Source organism: Alexandromys fortis, unplaced genomic scaffold (genome assembly GCF_014885135.2).
Source record: "Alexandromys fortis isolate MF-2015 unplaced genomic scaffold, M_Fortis_MF-2015_v1.1 scaffold_52, whole genome shotgun sequence".
Classification (NCBI taxonomy): domain Eukaryota; kingdom Metazoa; phylum Chordata; class Mammalia; order Rodentia; family Cricetidae; genus Alexandromys; species Alexandromys fortis.
In genome coordinates this window covers 5,365,589-5,389,295 of record NW_026067929.1, presented here as the reverse complement: position 1 = coordinate 5,389,295, position 23,707 = coordinate 5,365,589, and the positions used below count along the sequence as shown (strand labels likewise).

Sequence of the window (23,707 nt, the reverse complement as noted above, 5' to 3'; positions counted from 1 at the left end):
GGACTTCCTCCTGAACTACTTCAGCAGAACCAATGCTGCTTTGCAGCCCAGCTGTGTCTGTGTCGTGAACCAACAACAGAAAAAGATTCTCGTGTGATTACTTTCTGCTAAAACAGTATCAAAAAGACCATGAGGCTCTGATCATCCTCGTGACACAACCAGAGAGTACAAAGACCGAGATGCTGGCGGCAACACCTGTGGAATTGATGAGCACTTGGTTTTGCAATAATTGCGGCATTATCTTACAGCATAAAATCCAACTAGCATATGTCAGGCATAGCTGTGTCCCGGCATTAAGCCCAGCACCAGAATCTCAGAAACCAACAGGGCTCTCTGTCTCACAACTGGGAGGCAGGCAGACAGGATCGCTACAGTCTGTAGCGTGATGTGAACATGCAGAGTTAGTGGGGAATGGAAACCGAAGTGGATTTTCTAGGCGCTCCCGAGGCTGGAGGCAACACACATTTAGATGTTGTGATTTGATGCGCCTGCACTTCCTGCCTCCTGTTTACCTGGCACAAAGCAGAGCCAGGCTGGTGTACTGAACAGATGGGAATAAAGAAGGTGTTGTGCTAGGTCTCTGAGGTAACAGCTAGGAGGTGTGCACGTGTAAAGCCGAATCCCAGTCAGTGAGGCTCCGTACACAGGTGTGACCGGGCTGATATGAGTACAGTATCTCTCAGCTCTGAGATTGTGGCCTAGTCTTGTCCCCACAGAAGTCGACATTGAGAATGCTTTATACGACATTCCCAAATACACTAGGAGACTGGAAAACTTTGTTTATGCTCACGTGTGTTCCTCCCAGCTGCCACCTCTGCCTGTGCGGAGAAACTACAGGAGCGGCTTGCAACTAGGGCGAGTCATTAGCATCCGCCAGAGGGAGAGGGGAGATCCTGCCAGGACTTATGCCTGGGCCTTCCTCAGAACAATGCAAAGGGAATCTCAAGGGCCGAGGCACAGGTGTTGCAACACTAAGCCCAGTGCTCATGAGTATGAGGGAGAGAGAAACTAAAGCAGAGATTCTAACACTGGTGAGAGGAGCTGAGTCCTCCCTGCCCTCACTCCTCCTCTCCAGTAGGGCAGAGGATGATCCTAAGAGCAGTTTGGGCCTCAGCCAGCAGCTCTGGCTCAGCCTATGAAGACACCTAGCAAACTCCGTGCTGATATAGGTTTAGTGCCTTGTAATTTCTCTAAGAGGAAGTTATGGGCAAAGGTATGCTGTCCTAAGCAGTTTGTAAGGGACTCAGCCCCGCGTCTCACCCTGCCAGGGAGGTTCCTTCACTGCTAGCATTCCATTTGACAATGTTCACTGTATGTTCAAAACTATAAATGAAGGGCTTGGGGAAACGGCGGGCACGGTACCTGTTCTGCAAGCATGAGAACCTGAGTTTAGATCATCAGCACCCACACACAAAGTCTGGTATACAATGTCCATCTGTGTCCAGTGCCAGGAGGAAGAGACAAGAGGTTCCTGGGGGCTGGCTGACCAGCTAGTCTACCTAAGTGGTGAACTCTGGGATCAGTTAGAGCAGCTGACTCAAATCTAAGGTGATGCAGGGAGACACTAAGATTGACCTCTGTCCTCCACTTGGGTGTACAAGTATACACCACACAAGGGGGTGTATGTGTGTGTGTTCACCTGCACACACACCACAGTCCTCATCCTATGGGAGCAGCTACAGTCTCGAAGCACTCGTGTTCCTGAGACGGTAAAGTTGAGCATGGGTTCGTAAAGTTGACCTGGTTCCGCTGTGCTTAGAATCCCCGAAAATTCCACTGTAGAAAGCCACAACTTTGATGGGTAATAAACTTCTTAGAGAAGTGAATAAGACACTTTGACACAGAAGCTGAAGCTGGGGGAAGACAACAGGAGGATGTGGAGAAGGGGCAGGTGATTCCTAGTGGCGAGTTAAGGCTCAAGGACTTTGGGCTTCTCTTTGAATTTCTGTTTCTATCTATGTGGGGACAATTTAACAGCCTCCAGTTTTAAATTTAATGTGTTAAAAATAAAAACCAATTTGACCTGTCAGATATCATATCACATTTCTGACGGCTTAGCTGGGTCTCTAGCTAAAGGGCACATCTTCTGGGTCGCTGCTCAAGGTCTGCAGAGTCATGGACATTTTACAAGTTCCTTATCGTCAGCCTTGGGGATTAACAGCTCTTCCCTGGTTACTGTGGCCATTCCTCATTCTCCATTTTTTTTCCCTGAGCTTTCTTATCTAACCCCAGCAAGCCATAGGGAATGTACAAAGGGATCTTTGGTTAAGCGTTTAATATAATAAAATATAAACACATACACTATGGCCAATAATGAGTTAAAATTTAAACAAGAAAGGCTAGCGAGCAAAGAGACAAATAATAAAGGAAACTATCTCCTGGAGTTGTGTACTTGTGTGAACCAATTTTAAGTCTTTGTAAGTGACAACAAGAAGTAAAGAAATGATAGCTTATTGCTAGCTAGATTGAAGATATGCACATGGCTAGCAGGACCACGTGTGGTTAGCAATAATGTTCCCCTCAAAAATGTTTATCTTCATTATTTGAGCTTATTTAGTACACAAAGAAAGAATTAAATGACCAAAATTCACCCAGTAGACAATGTGGGAAGCAGTGAGGCTTCACAGTTACTGATGAGCCAGAGACCGTGCTTGGAATCAGCTGCGATCTGTCTCCACCTGGACCAGCTGCATGCTGGTTTCTAGCATCTGGTGTTACATCGTGCTATGACACTTGTAAGCATGTGCCATCAGAATAGAGAGCTTAATGTCCCATCCAGGCTTTTCCAGATGCAGTCATATCAAAGTTCTACAGCTTGGCCATTCCAAGATTTCTGCTTCAGTGAATGGGAGGGAGGAGAGAAAAGGTCACCTCTCATCCAGGGTGTTGTATGTGCATGCCTGTGTGTGTACCCATGTGTTCACATGCATGCGCGTGTGTGCATGTGTATGCGCATATGCATGTGTTTGCATGTACGTTTGTGTGTGTTCACATGCATGCACGCATGCATCTGTGTGTGTAGTATGCATGTATAGAGGTGCACACGTGTATGTGGGCCTGTGGAGGCCCGAGGTTGATATTGGATTTCTTCTCTGATTACTCTGTCATATACAGATTGAGACAGGGTTTCTCTTTTCCCCTTCAACCCAGAGTTCACCAGTCAGCTAGTCTAGATGCCGAACACTCTAGGGATTTAATTTCACTTATGGAGCACTGGCATTTCAGGTGGACCAACACATCTGCTCAGCATTTCCATGGGTGCTGGGGATCTGAATTCCAGTCCTCATGCTCGCTTTGTGTGGTATGCATTGTACCCCCTGAACCTTCTCTCCGGCCCCAAGACCCCTTGCTTCCCACTTAGCTGTGGGACTGAGCCCCTCCGCAGTTTTCAACCCCCTCCTGTTTCTCCTCCTGTTGTCTAAACTATATTCCTTGCTTTCAGAGGATGACCTCATTTCTCATTTTCACTGAAAAAAAAAAAAACATGCAAAACCAAGAAAGAAGATTTCACTCTCCTGTCCTCAGATCTCCCCCACTTCCCTATCTCTTGGCTGGACAGCCTCTCTCCTCATGCTTTCCTCTTCCCCGCGGTCTCCTGCATCCTCCCCGTCCTATACTGTCCTGTAATGGTCCCTTCTTCCCTGTCACCAGCTTCTTTGTCTTGGATGTTGAGTCATTCCCATCAGCACATGCAATGCCTGAGTGACTTCCAGGTGATCTCTTTAGGCATCTCTCCATCCCTCACTCTCTTCAAGCCCCATTTTTGCTGCTTCCCTCAAACCTAGAACTTCACTAAGAGTTGTCCATACCCGGGCGTCCCTTCATCCATCCATATAATCCTCCGAGCCTACTTGAGTTAGATTTAACCAAACTTGTCAAAGAAAGCACCTCAGTCCCACCGCAGTGGTTTCGAACTCTCCAAGAGCAATGCTCGCCTTTGCTGTCTGCTCAGTCTCCTTTTACACGTTTATCCATCTTTTCATGCCTGATGTCACACCTGCCTCCACCTCCTCCCCAGTGCTCCATTCGGTTCCTCTCATCCTCCTTCCAAGCTGCTCTGACTCTGATTACTGAAGCATCCCTGGGCTGGCTTAGCCTCTGCTTTGTGCTCTCCTTCATTTGCATCCACTCTCCAGGTTCTTTCTGTCTTCTTGCCTTGGGTAATACCTGTGTTCTCAACTCCAGATGTTACCTCTGATCCTGCTCCTGAGAGCCAGACTTGCATATTTGGCCTGATTCTTTATCTAGCGTCTGTATCTTTCAGGCATCTCTAATCCAACATACTCCCAAAGCAATCTTGATTTTCCTTCCAAAACGGTTTCTCTGCCATATTCTTTCCAGGAGAGCTCCTCTAGCCCCTTAGGCTCACGGCAGAAACACAGAATGAAGCCTGATTTCTCTCACACCCCAAGGCCACGGGCGTCAGGTCTTCCAGCAGAGATGCAAACATTCCACTTCTCCACCTGAGTCAGTTGCTCACGTGCTCTCTTGTGCCCGCCAGAGCCACTGCTTCTGCTCTCTGGTCTATTAAGCTGTCTTCAGCTCCCAACACTCAGAAGGCAGGGTGTCTTCCTGTACCCTTGATCACTCCTCAGTCATGGCGACCACTCTGTTTCCACCCAGTACCTTCACATCTGTTTTTTTCCTTGACTTGGAAGCCGAATTTAGTGACTGGGTCCATTAACCCCTATAGTGTGAACTCTTCAGGTGCTTCCTTGACGGAATTTCACAACGCAGCCGCGCTAGCACGCTGCTGTCTCTGACGGCTGTCTTCTCTTCCAAGTGTAAGAGCTTCACTTTCATCCTCAGCATCCTTAGCTTGCTTCCTTCTTCACTTTGCGTGTCCTCACTGCCTTCCTTATCTGTGAAACGGAATTCACCTCTTGGATAGAATACTGCCACATGGTTACTTACCCAGGGCATGCTAGATAATCTCTTCCAAAAGAGCCTACTTCTAATCCTGGCTTTATCATATGAGTAAGAACAGGAATTACCAAAATGAGATAAAGAAAGACATAAACAAATATTGAAATGAATATAAATTTTGTTCTTAATTTCCATCTATCAATTTGCAATGATTCAGCACGGGGACCTTGGGAGAAGATTGAAGAGGAGGGGGAGGCAAGGAGGGGGCCAGAGAAAAATGTAGAGCTCAATAAAATCAATAAAAAAAATAAAATAACAATTAAATATAAAAAAATTGCGGTGATTCTTCATAGAACATCAAATTCTTTTAAAGTCTAGATAATGTCTTTTAAAAGACAACTAAAAGAGTTGGAAAGAGTTGTCTCCATGACGAGGGAATCGGGAGTGAGCAGGTGCCCACTGTTCTTTCTTGCTATGCTCGCGCTCCTTGGAACAGTGCTTTGATAGAAATACAATTGAATTAAAGAAGAAAGGCTAGAAGAAAAGCCTATGACATGTTAACAAGAGGTAACTCGTTAACTCTCTGCAGTTGCGAGGACTTTAACCACCAGCAGTTTTAGTTTCACCATCAGCTGTTTTAGTTTTCTTCTTTGTTCTCTACAAATTCATAAATGGCCTGTAATGCATTTGTATGGGTCTTATAATAAGATATACATTTCACATGCTGACAGGATAGTGGAAAGCTAGGAAGGCATGGTGGGAAGCATTTGGAGGATGCTCTGATAGAAAGTAGAATTCCCAGGATCTTCTGGGAATGTATCGTCCATTCGGTGTCTTACCAGAGCCTTGAGGACCTGAGAAAGGAGGACTGGGTTTCTGTGATGCAGAAAGAGATTGGTAATTATGTAACAGTGATAGATGATGTGGCAGGATGCTGTCACAGGACCCTGTTGCTCACAGATCTGTCCTGAAAATAAGAAAGTAACACTTGAGAAAGGTTAGTTGGCAAATGGAGAGCAAGCAGGCAGAGCTGAAACCAGGTAGGCAAAGACAGACATTTTGAGCCATCTGACTTTGAAAGAGCAGTGCATTTGCCTTTAATAATGCATGTGGCCAAAAAAGTCGGCACAGAAACCATTATTCAATATTTGGAGCGGAGGGAAACAGACACAAACCGCCCACCTTCCTGGGCCAGGCTGCCTGGGGGAGAGAGGGGTGTCCTCAATTCCCACTGCTCTGGGTTAAGCCTGGGTGATGTGCGGGGCTCTGTAATCTCTTCTGACACCTGCAGAAATGTTTTGCAAATTCAAATGCTTGGAACTCTGCAGAGTCAGGAGGTGAAGCGTCACCGCGCTCTCCCTGCTAAAAGGAGTACGCTGTCTTTTGCAGGATGGATGGTCACAATATCACTTTGTAGCCTCATCTTCAACCATTGAGAGGGATCGACAAAGGCCCTACTCCTCCTCCCGCACACCCTCCATCTCTCCTGTGCGTGTGTCTCCCAACAACCGCTCAGGTAAGAGCCAGCTCAGGCCATGGTTTCTTCCTGAGCCAAGGGATTCATGCCCAGCCCCTGATCTGGTCACCACTCTGAGAATAGCTGTCTGGCTTGCACGCTGGGTAGTATGTGGTGTATTTTCTGTTTTGGTGGGCAACTCTGTTGGCTACACACAGACCAAGACCAGTCTCCACTGAGCTTGCTTCCTGTCTATGGAATGTCTCTGTGCACTCTGAGTACAAAGTCTAAAGGAAGCGTTCACACATCACAGTTACACAAGTGTTTCTAACTATCCCATACTCAACTCACCTCCTATAAACTATGAGTCATCAGTAAATTTATATCACTGCTAACATTTATTCATATTTTTCTCATTTTGTCACATCCCTAGTACTTTAATTTTGATCTCAGTTTGTTTCTAAATATAATCCAAAGATTATATGGAAATATGAAAAGTCAATTATGTGTGTCATTTGGTAGCATAAGCATCCTATTGTTCTCTGAAGCATGATTAATAAAAACTCAGAGAGAAAAATTGGGGTTCAACCGGAAGGTCAGAAAAGCAAAACAGCGAGCCATTGGCTCTTACCTCTGCCTCAGTCCAAAATGGCAATCCTGCCTCCAGGAATCTCAGAAGGAGACTGAGTTTGAGAGCTGTTTCCTGCCCTTTTATAATCCTCTCTAGGGCTGGGATTAAAAGCATGTACCACTGGGATTATAAGGTATTCACTGCCCGGTTTCCAAGACAACTAGTGAGGCTGCTGGGATTAAAGGTGTGTGTTACCACTGCCTGGTCTGTAAGACTGATCAGTGTGACTGTTTTACTCTCCGATCTTCAGGCAAGTTTTATTTATTAAAATACAAATGAACTGCTACTACAATTCTCTACCTCAGCGGATAGGGTTTTAAGCTTATCTTTTCATGTCTGAATGTTTATTTCTTTGGCTGAGGAATGAGTGAAGACTCAATTAATCAGATGTCCTCATGCATGCCCTGATGTTTAGGCTCTTATTTGTGACAAGCTTCTCTTCCCTGCCCCACCCCTGACCCCACTGAAGAAGCCCTGTTCTCTGAAACAGCATTTTAGGGGGCTGGGCAGTCATCTAAGTGGCTTTTGTGTCCCTTAGGATGACTGTCCTCAAACTATGACAGATTCACTTGTCATACAGTTGAGGAAAAGCAGAAACAAAGAGAGAAATTTTGAATGAAATCAGTTACACGCTCCAAGCTCCACGAAAGTTTGTATATTCAAAGGATGGTTGTTGCTTAGGGCATTTCATCCAAACCGTAGATGAGAATCAGGAACCCCCTATAACTTAGAAGCACCGAGGTGGGCACATGCTTTTAACTCTACAGTTCTGAAGGCTTAAAGAGCATCTGGGGCACTTAGGAGGCTGGTTTTTTAAAGGCTCTACCTACCTAAGAGCTACATTCAAACAACCAGGGTCGGAAGATGAAGTGATAGAGTAAGTGGGAAGGTGTGGGGTATGGAAGAGCCATGTCTGAGTAGGCAGACAAGGGCCAGACTGGGGACGCATTCAACAAGTGCTTTGCCTTGGTATTTCCTAGGCCAGGCACATCAGGACACCTAATAAACATTTGCTCGCATGAATTGATCTTTCTTGGAGCTTAAGCCTGATTTACTGAAGACTTGGGGCATCACCACGTGCAAGGTCTCAGGAGATAATTACACACTTCATGTAGCTTAATAAACGTCGCCATCTGTGCAATATTAGACTCTCATTTTAAAAGCTTTGGTCAAAAGGCTCCAAAATACTGTGCCTTCTTGATGGATAGCACTGACATCCAAGTGGCCAGGTTCTATGCAAGGATACCCAGGACCAGAGGAACAAGGACAAAAGAAGGTGTTTCCCAGAAGAAAAAAGTTTAAGCAGAAGAGAGAGAAGGCAGAGGGCTGTGGAAGGAAGTGAGAGCCCCTCAGCTGATGAGCAAGACCGGGAAGGATGGATGGAGCACAGCCAAGCTGGAGGCTTGTGGGAGACTCGGTTGTTCTCACAGTAATTCCCCTTTGAGCTCAGTATCCTAAAGATGCGGAAAATGCAGAGTCCGTTCGCCATGCCCCCAGTCTAATCCAGCCTCAACCAGACAGCAGCCAGGTCCTTCTCTGTCCTAACCTTCACTGGCCGCGGATTCCTTCTTGAAGAGCGCGTGTCCCTGTGTAGCAGGGAAAATGCACCCTTGAGTCAGATCGCTAAGATTTCAAGTGCGTCCAACTGCAGGTTGTCAAGTCCCATGCTCCTGGATTCCCTCTGGCTGCTTTGACCCAACTGGTATTGTGTGGGGCTCGAGCATCTATTTCTTAGGAGTTTGGAGAATTCTTTCTGATAAGTAGTTGAGGCGGGAAATCTCCACGTACCTCATGAGCCGAGCAGTGAGCCCATGTTTTATTTTGATCCATTTGGGATGTGTAGTGAATTTCTTTTGGGGCAGTCACACAGCACCTCTGCTGACTTTCCCAGCATTTTGATGTGGCTTTTCCTAACTACTTTCACCTCCAGTTCTAAAGTCTCACATGCCTATTTCTCTGCTGTGCTGGGATACTCTGAGTTTAGTGGGCATGCCACACTTCCCATCCCCTCCGCTGACTCTGGGTGGCATGGGGATTTACACACAGAATTTATTAAGTTTGACAGAATCCAATGGCTCACATGATGGAAAGAGGTACATTCAGGGTAGAAGCCAGCCCTGTGTGTTGGGGCAGAAGAACCCTGTACAAAATTCAAATGAAAGGTAAACTGAGGAAAAGCAGCTTAGACTCTAGCAAAGAACGCTTTATGTTAAAAGTCCGTTTCAAAAAAAAAAAAAAAAAAAAAAAAAACTGCAGCCTCATTCGTTACCTGCTGTGCTTGTTAAGAGTGAATTCCAAGGACTCTCTGTAGAAAATTCAAACCAAAAATGGTCAGGATTTGGTGGAAAAGCCCTAAACTTTTAGGCAGATCTTTGAGTGCATCAGGAGTATGGAACACTGCCGTGGGGCTTAGGAAGTCAAAGGAAAATGGAAGCTACAAGCACACCATGGCCACAGTCCTCATACTGCATCTGATGTCCCCATCATGGTGAGACTAGGCCTGGCTCACACCCCTACAGCACCAACCCTATTTTCTGCCTCTTCCCACATCAGCTCACTGTTGAGTTGCTACCAAGCCATCTCATGAACTGGGGTTTCCATGTTTCTGGTGCCAGTTTACTTAAAATAGCGTGGAATTCTCCAGAGAGTCCTTCCTAGAATTACAACTCATCTCCTTTACAAATAGGAACATGGCCATGGTGGGGGTCCATTCCTTATGCCCAGCAATCAACAAGTAGCTGAAATGTAAGGGGTGCATGAGACATAATCACCCCCAAAGAGCTGAGCCCTGTAAGGAAATAAAAGCAAAAGGCAAAAACAAAACAAACAAACAAAAAAAAAACATTCTTCCACTTATCCCAGGCTACCTGGAGAAGAGCCTCGTGGGAAACGTAGTTCCAATGCTGCAAATCCCCTTCATGGAAGACATTGCTTCAGTCTTACGTAAGGCAGCATCAGGGCAACTCTGTGTTGAAATCACATTGTATTCTTCTCATCAGGGACTTTTCCATGTCAGCCTGATTCTAAAATCCTTTCTCCAAATGGCTAAGACCAGAAATGTTTCCGGTTTCTCATTTTTAAATATTTTTTTTAGCCTGGAATAATTTCGTATATATCTGGAGACACCGAGCAGAGAACACAAGTCTAAACACAAAATGTATTCCTGTTCCCTTATGGACCTTTCACACAGCCTGCAGTCGATTGTGTAACATAGTCTACGTTGCTTGGGGTGCCTTGACTACAGCCTGTGTTATGGGGCAGAGTGTGGAATTTTCCACCTCGGTTGTCATGTCACTGCTCGGAAAGTTTCCGACTTCAGAGGGTTTGTACTCGGGGTTTTCAAATTAGCGATGCTCAGGCTGTAGCAGCTCCTTTGAAGCATATCTAATTAAACAATAAAGAGAGGGCGAGGGGGAGAGAAGGGGAAAAAGCTCGGAAGACCAGTCTCCTTCCGAAAGCTCTTGTGCACACCTAGGGAGGGCCATGTCTCCGCCATCTCTACCCAAGGAAGATGATTCCAGCCTGTAATCCTCAGTTGCCCACCTCCAAGTCAAGCTGTCCCTCTTATGAAAAAGCAGCAGTTGCCGTGGGCGGAGGGAAGACGGTAAAAAGAAGAGTCAGGAGAAGTAAAAGTGAGAAATGAATGCTCCATATACCATACTGGCATAGGTTGGGCCGTGTGTACTTGTGAGGTGAACCGTTCCGTGAAAAGCCATGTGTGCCACGGAGTGAGACACAGAATAAAATCTTTCTCATTTCTTTACATAGCAAGTGCCCCAGCTTCACCTCGGGAAATGATCAGCCTCAAAGAAAGGAAAACGGACTATGAGTCCACTGGCAACAATGCCACCTACCACGGAACTAAAGGAGAACACACTTCCAGAAAAGACGCCATGACAGGTAAGCACCGTCATGACTTAGGATCAGTGACCTTGATCAGGATCAATGCTGACAGCCAGGAGGACCATCAGAGCACTTGAGATCTTGAGAATACCCGGAACTGGCGGAAGAAGATAAGGGTATCACAGGATTCTCATTGAGACATTTTCTTCTCCTACCATGATGCTGATCCCTTATATGACAATGCCCACGAAGCTTCTAGAGAACCCATGAGGTTTTGTCTTCATCCCATCTCAATTAGAGCCAGCATCCTTTTTCCATCCCTTAAGCTGGGACTTTAGGGAAGCCAAAGTGAATACACTTGGTGGCCGGCTAGTTCCCTTCCCAGAATGCCTTGCTCATCTTGACTCGTAAATGGGCGTGGCCTTACATATCCTTTGTACAGTTTTCCTTGGGGATTTACAGTCATCTTCAGGATCTGAATACACTCCCTTCCACTGATAGCTTCTTTTAAGAACACAGATATAGAGATGGAAGAGGGGAAGCGGGACATAGGAGGCTCTTGTAAGAGGTTTAGTTCGTCCAAACTAGATTCTCAGAGCCGCACGACTCAACAAGGGACCAGTGCAATTCTTTACCACATAAAGATGAAAATGGGTCCCTCCTGAAGACAGACTTGAGTAATGGGCCTTTAAGAGGAGATCAGGTGGGCATATCATTGATAGAAGTGGGGTGCAAGGAGTGTAACCCTAAAGTGGCACAGAGGTGCTTTCATCGGAGCATGCTCCAAAAGCACAGGGCATGGATCTCTGATGTTATTTATGCGTAGACCTGCAGGGAAGCAGAGTAGACAAATTGGATGATTTATTAAATGTCCCCCAAACCCAGGAAAGATAAGATAAATTTTTGCAATAACAAATCTATTTACCCCAGCAGCAGTGTCTTCCTTGTTAACCCTGCACAGCTGTGTAAAGAAACATGCGACGAAGATATATGTCCCTTCCGCACCCCCAGGACCACATTCTGCCTCTGTGCGCAGATCCCACATGCCACCCTTGATCCTGAAATGCCTCTTGAATGGGAGAGATGAATTCATTTCACCACCACAGCCTATCCTTCTTTTTCACTGTGTTTTTCCCTGCCCTATAAATGTTGCTCTCACCGTCATTGAATATGAACCAAGAAAGTTAAGAGTCTGAGTCCTCAGCATAGAGGTTCCCAGTGGCAAATCTAATTCATACTGATGAGTCTGAATTAACAACGACAGCAAATTCATCTGACCAGTCCAGTTTATAATTATTCTTGCCCCGGGTAGCCACAGCTCTCCTCTTCGTTCCTAGCTTCTATCACGTCTCTGAGAATACCATCTCCCTCCCCTTGTGTTTCTGCAACCAAGGGGCCCTGAGAATCCCAGCGTCAGCTGTGCAGTCAAGCATGCCAGATGCTGGCAGCTATTTCTCCAGCTGTGGTTGCCTAGGAACCTCTTTGTGCCACCTGATCCCTGGCGATGCAGCCCAATGTTTACGTTTATCTGGGGACTTCACCTCTCCATGTGAGCTTCCCTTTTCATCAGTGATGCCTGCGGGTTTTGTCAGTGCCCCTCTTAGGCCTTTTAAGGCCATTCTAGTCCTTTCAGCTAGCAACTGGAGTGTTTAGGGAATGACAGGAAAAGGAAGGCACTTCTCATGAAGAGCATCCTTGAGGCCCTCTGCTTCATAGGCCTGCGAATGGAGTTCACTGTCAACCAGAGTCTCTTTTACACAGGCGAGCGAGCCAAAGAGCTCAAGACAGAACTTCCAGCAGAAGCATCTTCCACTTAAAAACCAACAACACAACATGAAAAGAGGCTAAGGTTGTAATAGTACAGATGTTCCAGCCCCCCAGGATACAGTATTCCAAATACTGGAAAAAAAACAACCTTTCGCTTTGACCTTGAAGTGACATTTTTATCAGCAATACATAGGGCAGATAAGATCAATTTCTAAGATTCATGCCTTCATTCAGTTATTCAGTAATTACATAGTTTGCTCTGTGAAGATCCTCTTGAGACCAGGCCTGTAGTAAGAGAGCTGTCAGTTCGTTCCCAGCTGCTCAGTCCTGAAATAACCACACAGGAACTGTATTAATTAAATCACTGCTTGGCCTATTAGCTATAACTTCTTATTGGCTAACTCTTATATCTTAATTTAACACATTTCTATTAATTTGTGTATCACCACATGGCTGTGGCTTACTGTCAAGGTTCTGCTCATCTGTCCCTGGCGGGGGCTACATAGCTTCTCTCTTACTCCACCTCCTGTCTCCTAGCATTCAGTTTAGTTTTCCTGGCCTAGCTCTATTCTACCCTATCACAGGCCAAGGCAGATTCTTTATTCATTAACCAATAAAAGCAATAATACTTATACAGAAGGACTTCCAACACCACAGGCTCCTTCCCAGAGACACACAAGCGGAAAGCACAAGACATGGTTATCTGTTTTTTATGGGCCCTCTGCTCTCATAAACAGAGGCCGGCAATAACAAGGTCAGCAGCAAAACAAATTCTCCATAAGGTGGAGATCACATGATCACATGATGCTGAGCATGACGAGGGGCTAAACAGATATTGAGACAGAGGAGGCCAGGTGGGAAGGGCAGCTTTACATGCCATGGGTAGCAGAGAGACATCTCAGCTGACAGCTGATGGCAATCAGCCAGATCCCAGAATCTGGGATAACGGAAGATTTGCAGGTACAGTCTTCCCGGGAAGGGGGGGGGGGGCGGCGCACAGGCTTGACTCACTCAACAGAGCAAAGAGGAGAAACAGGTGGCCAGGGCTCCATAACTAGAGAGAGAATGGTTGAGAAATATGGTGGAAAGCGGGGTGGGGCAGATCATGTGGAGAGCACTCGAGTATTACCAGGCAGGGAGCGCGATGTAATCCAACCCGTAAAACACAAGGATCGCCCTGCCTGCGCAAGATTGGTCCGTAGTGAAGACAGGACAGACGGGAAGTTGGGCCCGTTAGGAAGAGTCAGCGATCCAGGAGAGAGTAAGGAAGATAGACAGACACAATGTCTGTTTATCCAGCGAGGGTGCCTTGCACACGTGAAGACCTGAAAGTGAAGCTCACATCCGCACGTAAGGAGCTGGGCATGCCCGCCTGTGCCTGTAACCCCAGCACTGGAGGGGCAGAGGCAGGCAGTCTGGCCAAAGTGCCGCTTCCGCTTCAGTGACAAGGAAACAAGATAGAGGGCAGCAGGGGACATCTGATGTTCTGCCCTGTCCTCCACACGCGTGAGCAGGGGCTCACACGCCCACACTTCCGTGTGGCATACACGGGGGGGCATGCAGCATACACGGGGGTAAAGGGAAAACAGAAATGAGAGTTACGCTCACTCGGGGTGCAGATTGTAACTGCACAGCTGCTCTATGCCTTTTAGGCAAGAATAGCGGCAGTGGGTGGTATGAAGTTAACCCTTGGTACTCTGTCCTGATCTGGTATGCTTTTGAGTCTGAGAGAGTAGCGGGTGTACAGATTTCCTTGTCCTCAGATCCTGGAAGCCAGGGGTATTTTAAAAGATTTTTGTGTGTTCTATTGATCCTGAACCAGTAGCATTTTCCAGACCTTTCTTAAGCCATGACCCCTCAGTATCTGTGAGAGGAGCAGTGACCTTCATGTGGGCCTGCGGCGTGTACCTCTGAGGTACCATCTGAGGAAATGGACCTCCTCTATAGCACAGCACCTTCCCCCTGCCACCTAGAGGCAGGTGTGAAGACAGCGTGGGCTTGTCTCTGTACCTAACAACATTCTGAAGCTCCCTATCCCTTCCGCCACCAGACGTGCAAGGGTCGTTAAGATAGTGCTGCCGCCGGCGGGCCTTCAGGCCTTAGCGGGTGAACTGAAAGATGGCCAAGCATTTGTGTGCACGTTAGAAATGCATTCTTGTCATTCCCTAGCTAAAAGCTAAGCTGCTGATCAAGCTCCTGCATGTTCCATTGCAGGTGACCAGCTCTTATTATCCTTTGGTTCTTACCAGGAAAGAGAGCAATAAAACTTGCAAAATGACCATCTGTTAGCCGCAGCCTCCCTGACCCTGACCATGATACGAACATTATTAGAATAAGCTGACAGGCTAGGGAAGTTCACAGCATGCTTCCTCTTCTTCCTGAACATGTAAAAGGGAATTTGAGGACAAGGAGGTCCTTCCCCTTGGAATGGTCCGTGATAAACCAAGCTGTATGAGGCCAAGACTCTGCCTCAGTGCCCATCCTTCCATCCTTGGCACCTGGCTTTTATTGATGATAATTTTGTTTTCCTTTTGCTTTCAGCTCAAAACACTGGAGTCTCAACTTTGTATAGGAATTCCTACGGTGCGCCCGCTGAAGACATCAAACACAACCAGGTGAAGTGCAAGCGACACGCTTGTTTTCTCGTTCCTGTTGACTCGCGTGGCCTAGAATCCCAAATTGGTTTCTCAAAGAGTAAATTGACTTCTGCTTCGCATTCATCAAAACAAAAGCCGCCCAGCATTCTGTCCTCATATCCAGTATATAGCGCACCTGCACGTGGTAGTCGCAGGCTTTAAACAGCCTCGGGCTTCAGAACAGCGCTTAGCTTCGCTGTCACTTCCTACCTGGCAGGAGAAAGTAGGCGTCATCTATGGTACTGTCTGGTTCGGATGTGGTGTATCCCCAGGGTTCATGGGCCGGGCATGTGGCCTTCGGCATGGCAGTGCTTAGGATGTAGGACCTTTAAGAAGTGGAGTCTGGTGGAAATTCATGGGCAACACTGACCCTGAAAATGACTACAGTAGTCCCTGTGAGGTCCAGAGTTAGCTTCCTCGGGATCCACCCCTTTCTCCTGGGGGACAGTCCCATCCCCAGGTAGTCTCCCTTACGCACATGAATGTACTCTAGCCGGTGCCATGCCCTCTGAAGTCATCACTGGGTAGTCCAGTGCTGACACCATGCCCTTGGGCATCCTGAACGAGGAGATAAGTTGTCCTTTTTCTTCGATAAAGCTGCCCAGCCTCGAAGGTCCCATGATACAAGTGAGAAACAGACTGTGGGTTGAACCTAGAAAGAGAGCCCCCAGCTAGACGAGTGTAAGATGCCAGTGACAGAAACAGAATGGAGTTTCTCTTTCCCAGTCCTCTGTGACTAACACAAAAGCTTTCCATTACACATAATATTTATGCATAACAGAAGCACCTCTCTAAAACACTAAACAGAAGACCCTTAGTGTTTGCCGTCTGAGTCTCTATTTGCTTTGTTCGGGAACTGTTCGTTAATGGGTCATTTTGCCCATTTTTATGGGACTATAAGAGCAGAGACAGGGGCTGGGCCTCCCTGATACACTGCCATTTGTTACCCTCACTCCTGTGCTGGGCATCAGAGCAAGTCTGGCTCTGTGCTGCTAATCAGCCTCTGTGGATGCCTTCAGTTCTTGTCACACTTCAGAAAAGTCACATGGAGATGAGTAACCGAAAGCCACGCGCCCAATCGCAATGGCTAGGGGTAGGAAAGCTTGGAGAGTGTGTGGCTTTAGATTAATACCAGCACCCAGGAAAGCAGCATCCCCCTCTAGCAGGTGGACGTGTCCTGTGCAGTCCTGTTTCTAAGGAAGGGTAGGAGAATGCTAAACTGTCCTTGAACTGCAGTTGGATTTCATGTCTGATCAACCATCGGCCGGAAATGCGACCCTTAGCAGAGGCGTCACCCTCCTACCTTCTGTGTTCCGGTCTGTGCACACGCACTCCGGAAGACATCTGGCATTGTTATAACCCTCCCACCCATGAATGCAATGGTTCAAGAGCCTGCCTGCCTGGCATATTGCTAATGGCAAATGGCCTGCCTTCAATTCTGAGCTTTACTACAAGTAAAAAAAAAAAAAAAAAGCCAGTGAATAGTTAAAATGGATCATGAGCAGTAGACAGGAAATCACCAAGTTGCCGCAACTGTTTTCTTCAACAGTGAACCTGCCTACCTGTAAAGATGGGGCCAAAGTGTGCTAGAGATATCAACTCTAGTTATAGAAATAAACTCTTTCTCCTTATAGTAAAAATCATGAAATTCTGTAGCTATGAGGAGCAAAGACTCTCAAGCTCTCAAAGAAATTTGCAGGGGTGCAAAGGGAACTCTTGATTTTGCAGCCAAGAGTACAGGTTTACCTTTAACTACCCAGGTAGCGAGAAGCTTGCCCCAGAATCAGCGCATCCCATGGCAGCCAGCCTTCCTGTCCATGCAATTCTGCTGTACTGGGTAATGAAAACATAGCTAGTGTAGCCCAGGCCTGGTCTGACTGCAGTAGCTCCAAAGACTGTTCCCTCTATTTGTAGAGCAGTCCATAATGTTCCCAACAGCACATTTTTAAGAATGTTCTGGCCATTTATGAAAACTAGAACTAAGATTTGCAAAGTACCCGAGAACACACACCTGATACGGGCCAGGTTTGGTTCCTCAAACCCATAATCCCAGCACTCGGGATGCCATTACCATTAGTTCAAAGCCCGCCTAGGCCACATAGTAAGTTCTAAGCTAGACAGGGCTGTAGAAAGAGAACCTGCCTCTATAGTAAATAGTCACAGAGAAGGGACAGACGGCAGCTGGCCTTAGAGAGGTGGGTCTCCAGGACGATGCGGAAGACTGAAGTCCCGAGAAGAGAGCACAAGTACCAGCACCTGATGTGTGAGGTGGCATGGTAGGGTAGGGAAGGAGCCCTGAGCCACACTGCTGTGACTCCACAGAAAAGGAGCTGGGCTCTGGGGGCACAAGTCATGAGACTCCCAAGAACTCCTTGCACATTCTCAGGAACTACGTACATAAAGTCTCCCAGGAGAAACAACCAATAGGGTAAAGTTGATGATCCTTGCTTCTTATGCCTGGTGACAGGTCACATATGTTATTTTGACACTCCCCAATGTCCCTGTGAACTTCTGCTCATCGATACCATGCTCATAAATGCAAAAATGCAAAAAAACTATGCGTGCCTGTCTGGCAAGGGAAGTTCTTGTTCATAAGCTCTCAGTAAAGGAGTTTTGCGTTTTGATGACCAGTACTCGAAGTTATACTTAAACCATGGCCTTGAGGATTTGTTGTCATTGTTGTCATCGTCCTGAGTCCCAATCTCCAGGAAGCAGACAAGTCTAACTGTCACTGGAGATAAGGAAGTGATCATCCAGGGACAGGGTTTACCTTCAGTCCTCCACCTGGAAGACCAAGGATTCACACCGGTTCTTCTGTCTGTGTCCTACTTCCTGTCTCTTGTCCCAGTGGCCCTAAAATCTGGGCATGAGTCTCACTCCCCTCCATTTCTCACCTCTGAACCCCCACTACCACCACCCAGTGCTATCAAACCATAAATCTGTGGCCCCCAAACCAGACTGTCTGATTCAATAGATACGGGGTTTAGCCCAAGAATGTACATCCCTGACAACCTCCTGCTGCGGTGACAACCTTGAGACCCAAGAAACAGAATAAAATGGAAGTCCTTCCGGCTTGGCCCACTTTATTAACACTCTGAATCTTCAGTTTTCCTGAATGGAAAGCATTGAAGATCCTGTTATCTGCAGCTATTTTTGCTTGTGTTCAAAATAAATCCAGCTTGCTAGTCAGCCTTGACCTTTTTTTCTCTGACGCTGTAACAAAATGCTGGATGCTGGGTGCTACATAAAAGAAATAAGTTTAGCTCCTAGGTGGGGAAGCTGAAGGGACAAGATCAAGAGGCCCCATCTGTTCAGTGTCTTGTAAAACCCGTCCTAGCTGCACAGTGTGCCTGAGAAGCAGAAAGGAGATGTGCTCGCTGCAGAAGAGGCCAGCAGGGTAGGAGTTGGATGGGCAGACAGATGGAAGTAAATAGACAGATGGAAGGCACAAATACAGGTCTCTGTGCCATGCACATGTGTGCACTTCCGCGACACTTTGAGGAATAAGAAAAGAGCAATTTATTCAATACTGAAGGCAATGCCTACTGAAATATTGACAGTTCTAGTAAGTGCCCTGTGTGAGTTTCTAAGACTGGACCCTTCAGTGCTCTGAGCTTGGAGTGTAGCACAGTCTCACAGAGCACATAGCTCTTTCTGGAATGCTGGAATGGGACGGGTGCCCTCCTGTGCAGGCAGCCTGCTAGAACTGGCCTTCATGCATGTTGCAGGCTATTTGCAGTATTCCTCTCAGGCCCAGGGTCTGGGGCTAGCAGAGGTTAATGCTCCATGAACATCCGGAGTTTCACAGGCAGATTGAAGTCTCCCTCACTCGCTACCACTAACTGGAGGTATGAGGCACCCTGGACAGCCTTCTGTGGAGAACCTATCGATTCCTTGTATAAATCAATCCTATATAAAAGATGGAGTTTCTCTTGAAAGAAGAATTCTTTGTGGCTCATTAGAGGCATTCATTTACACATGCTGTGCTAATAACAAATCACTACCTATTAGCTAAAGCCATTTCCAGAGGCAGCCACCACACTCAACCTTAGCAAAATTAATAGGGAATTACCGAGTCTGCTGGATAGTCATCAAACTGTATCTTCCCCCAGTGTTTTGTAATCCGTGCCAGACATCCTGGCTATTACAGGCTAGATCTTTACACATCGCCGTGGACACTGGCTGTGAGGTCCCCCTCATCCCACACCTGGGGCAGGTACCTGAAAAGGAACCCTAGAGTTTCTCAGAACAGAACGAGATGGAGGGCTGCGGGGCCGGGGCGGCCAGCTAATGTATTATTGGCCCAGGAATGTTCCTTATCCTCCTCTCACTAAATCCAAGCAGAGGAACCCATTCTTGACTCCTAACCAGGCTCTCGTGACCTTTGAACGTTTCAAGTCACTGCATCAGATAGTAACCCACAGAGGCCAAGCCCAGGGAGTACTGAGTTGGGCTGGGACACCAGAGAGCTGCAGACACCACAGTCTATGAAAAGCTTCAGAATGCCATGAGGTACTGAGGATCAAACCCAAGGCCTTGACAGGCAGGTGTTCCTCCAGTGAGCTGCGCCCTTGACCTTCTGAAACTTTAGCTTTGAGGCAGAGTCCAGCTGAGTTGCCAAGGCTGGCCTTGAACTTCACACCCTTCTGCCCCAGCCTCCCTCGTCTCTGGTTTTTCAGGTGTAAACCATTGTTCCACAGCCTTCTTTAATTTAATTAGTTCTCAGTTGCACTACGTGTCGGGAAACATTTGGTCTTCCAGAAGGTAGAATATTTGGAGTGTGTGTCTGTCTGAGGTCCTAGTCACTTTGGGCAGGTGTGATGGACTGGACCAACCACAGGGAAGCCACCATCCCTTATGTAACCCCAGGAATGTGTTATAAGCAGGAGAGAGTGGCCCTCAGACCTTCTCCATTTCCAGCCTCTGATTTCAGGTGCCTCTCATTGCGGCACCTGAGTCTGATGCCGACAAACGTAGAAAGATAAAGGGGACACCCTGTATCACCCTGAATCTTTAGCGTTCAGTCCACATTCACTCCACAGCTCACCCCAGACAACCGCAGAGCTGCTATGGCAAACAGTTGGGGGTTCCTCCACAGGGCTGCACATAGAGTTATCGTCTGATCTAGGGCACACACCCACAAAACCAAACGGGGCTTTGGTTACTAGACAGAGGGACATCCAGTTATCCAATTTGGTTTTGGATGAACAAAATGTGGTCTGTCCATTTTTTTATTCATTCTTCAAAAAAAAATTCTGACAAATTCAATATGTAGAAGTGATGAAAACTTACCGACGGAGAAAAGCCAGACACACAAGCATAAATGCTGTGTGGTTGCACTCATATGAGGCTCCAAAGGTAGGCAGGATTCGTAGAGACGGAAACCACCTTGGATATTGCCAGGATCTGGGAGTGGGCAAGAGGTTTAATGAGTCTAAAACCTGGAGCCACCAAGCCTGTCTAGCCAGCTTGTCCCAGGGATGCCCTGTCTCTGGCTCTCTGGTGAAGGGACTACAGGCACCTATCACACCTACTAACCTTGATATGGGTTCTGGGAATCCAAACTCAGGTCTTCAATTTCATGCCAAGAACTTTAGTCATTGATGTGTCTCCCTAGTCCCATGGACCAATTATCAAATCTCTCCTGGCCCTCTCTTTCCTGGCTAGGACATCAGAAAGATCAAACATATTCGTTCTCCTACAGGACTGCTAAAAAAAATGAAGTTGCTTTCACAGAAGAAGAATAGACCGGTGGTCAGCTGAGTCAGGAAGAGTGGAGAGGAAGAGAGAGAGGGATGCCAGATAAGGTCTCGCCCGGCCCCCATGAGACAGGGGAGTGAGCACTCACAGCCACAGTACCACAGCGTGACACTCATGATGAGTTCTGTGCGCCTTCTAAAGGACTAGAAGGGGAAGAGTTTGAAGATTTCCAACGCAAGGAAATAAGTGGCCAGGGAGGTTGAAATGCTACTCAGCGCGTTGAATGCTAGCATCAAATCACCAAACCCTCACCCCATAGATAGAAAATTAAAATTAAGAAGTCAAATTACATGGAAAGAACACAGCCCCTGGCACTGTGTGCAGAGAGCCCAGAGCAGGCTCTAGCCCTTCCTGTACCGGGCTGTAGAGTGGGGTGGGGAAAGAGGGTGGGTCAGGTAATGGCTAACCCAGTGACACTTTCTCTCTGGCAGGTTTCAGCACAGCCTGTCCCCCAGGAGCCCAGCAGGAAAGACTATGAGACCTACCAGCCGTTTCAGAATTCCACACGAAATTACGACGAGTCCTTCTTTGAAGACCAGGTCCACCACCGCCCTCCAGCCAGCGAGTACACCATGCACCTGGGCCTCAAGTCCACGGGCAACTATGTCGACTTCTACTCTGCTGCCCGCCCTTACAGCGAACTGAACTACGAAACGAGCCACTACCCGGCCTCGCCCGACTCCTGGGTGTGAGGGGGAGGAGCCAGGCCACGAGCGCGCGAGGCACTCCGGGAACAGTGCATGTGCATGCGTACCACGGGACATTCCGTTTCTTTTCTTTTCCTTTTTTCTCCCCCCTGCAGATTTAGTTTGTTAAAGCCTGTTCCATAGGAAGGCTGTGATAACCAGAAAGAAATACTCAGAGCTATTTTAGAAAGCGAAACGAATCGAGAGTTAACTGGGAAATCGAGAGGAGGCTAAGCGCCCTCCTAAATGTGACCATATTCAACACCTTTCTAGTTTGAACTGTAGAGGTTTCGAAGTGCTTTATATGCCATGTGGCTGAAGGAAGGAGGGAGGAGACGGTCAGGGTGGTGGGCGTGGAGGTTATCGCTAAGCACAAGACGGAATAGTTTCCACTATGGGGGACGGCTTCTCACGCTTCGTTACTCCCTTCATCCGTGTGACTCTAGGCTTCCAGTTGCATTGGGGTTTCTCTGTACAGCAAGACGTCTCTTGCCTTTTGTTAATGCATTGTTGTAAAGTATTCGATGTACATTACAGATTAAAGAAGAAGACAGCATTGTGTATATTACACCAATGCCGCCGTGTTTCCTCATCAATGGTTCTAAATATTGCTTCAACTTCAAACTTTTGAAAGATGTATGGATTTCCAGTTTTCTTTTCTTTTCTTTCTCCCAGTATGTTTTAACAAAAAAGAAGAAAAAAAAAACAGGAAAAAAAAGGAATATTTAGCAGTATTGTTCGTTCTGATGTGTGATGTTTGTGGCAACTAAACAAGGCATCCAGCAGTTTCTCACAGCTAACACGTCATTCCACATCCTTGTCAACAAAGTGCTTTTTCACTGCCCAGAATTTTAGATGTAGATATTTGAAATAGATTTTTTTTCATTTATACCAGTTTTCTTTATGATGATACAGTGTTAAAAGAAAATAAATTACAATTGATCTGTCATCCATACTTGCTAAGAATGTCTGTTTCCATGGACCAACCTTACAAAATACGCATTCTTGCTTGTGTGTCTGTGCGTGTGTGGGTGTGTGTATGTCGGTGTATGTGTAATGCCCTGTGTGGGATTTTCTTTGGATAGAAGCGACTTCACCTGCTGTCCATCTTGTCCAGGCCTTTTGTTGTCCCAGCATCCGTGTGCATCGGTTTGTTCCTTTTGTAATGTATCTACTCTTCTAGTGGCTCAGGATATTAGCCCAGCTGGAGGAAAGTAGGGTTCTCACATGTCCACACATTCTTGGGTACCAACTCTTTCTACAGGTCAACCCCTTCCACATTTTATGCCCTCGGAACATGCTAAACCATGGCCAACTCGGTAGTTTCCCTTTGGGGCCAATTACTTGAAGTCTCCATAGAAGATGTCAACTGCTCGCCTTATACCCTCTCCGACGTTTCTGTTCATGTGGCAGGGAGCAGTAGACAATTATGGGCTAGATGATTTAAAACTGAACTTGAAGCTAATGTTAGACTAGTGGTTAACAGAGCTAAGAAATAAGGCTAACCATTTCAGAGAACGTGGGCTGTGGGTAAATTAGCTTTGCTCTTTAGATGCAAGTGACTGAGGCCAACAGGTGCCTGGCAAATGTTAACTGTTCTTGGAAAAAAATAAAAAAAAATAAATAACGAAAGAAAATGGCTGCCATCTTCCTTTAAAACCTGTTCTCCCCACCACCACCAACACCACCTTTGTCTACACAGTTTAATCAAAGTCGAAGAGTTAACAATGACTGGAATATACTTTATTCATGTAGCATTTGGGGAAGATAAAAGTTAAATTTCCTGAGTAGAAAAGCAGGCAGACATAGGAATTGTCCTATAAATTGCATACCGTGTTGTTTTGTCTATTAAGGACTCTCGAGTTCCCTCAAAGAAGTGTGTTTCCATCCATGCAGAAAGATAAATGTGTAGCATCAAGTACAAGGACACGTCGTGTTTCCAGTGTCGCAGGATGAAAGAGTCATGTTTATCAAGGCAGAGACTGTAGCGTCACTTACCACAGCCTAATGGCTGGTTTAGTCTTTTCAGTTGCTTGTTTCGAGCTAAGCAGAGGGAAATAAA

General features: G+C 46.7%; 1 protein-coding gene across 1 annotated transcript in view; it reads left to right on the top strand.

Annotated features, from left to right (window-relative positions):
• The window catches only part of Ctnnd2 (catenin delta 2), a 709,004-nt gene extending 685,851 nt beyond the window's left edge, over positions 1-23,153 (top strand). The window contains exons 20-23 of the mRNA XM_050144862.1: positions 6,256-6,382; positions 10,722-10,853; positions 15,105-15,178; positions 21,391-23,153. Coding sequence (XP_050000819.1) covers positions 6,256-6,382; positions 10,722-10,853; positions 15,105-15,178; positions 21,391-21,651 — 594 coding nt within the window. The 3' untranslated portion in view covers positions 21,652-23,153. The remainder of the gene's footprint in view (positions 1-6,255; positions 6,383-10,721; positions 10,854-15,104; positions 15,179-21,390) is intronic.
• The last annotated feature ends 554 nt before the right edge of the window (positions 23,154-23,707 follow it).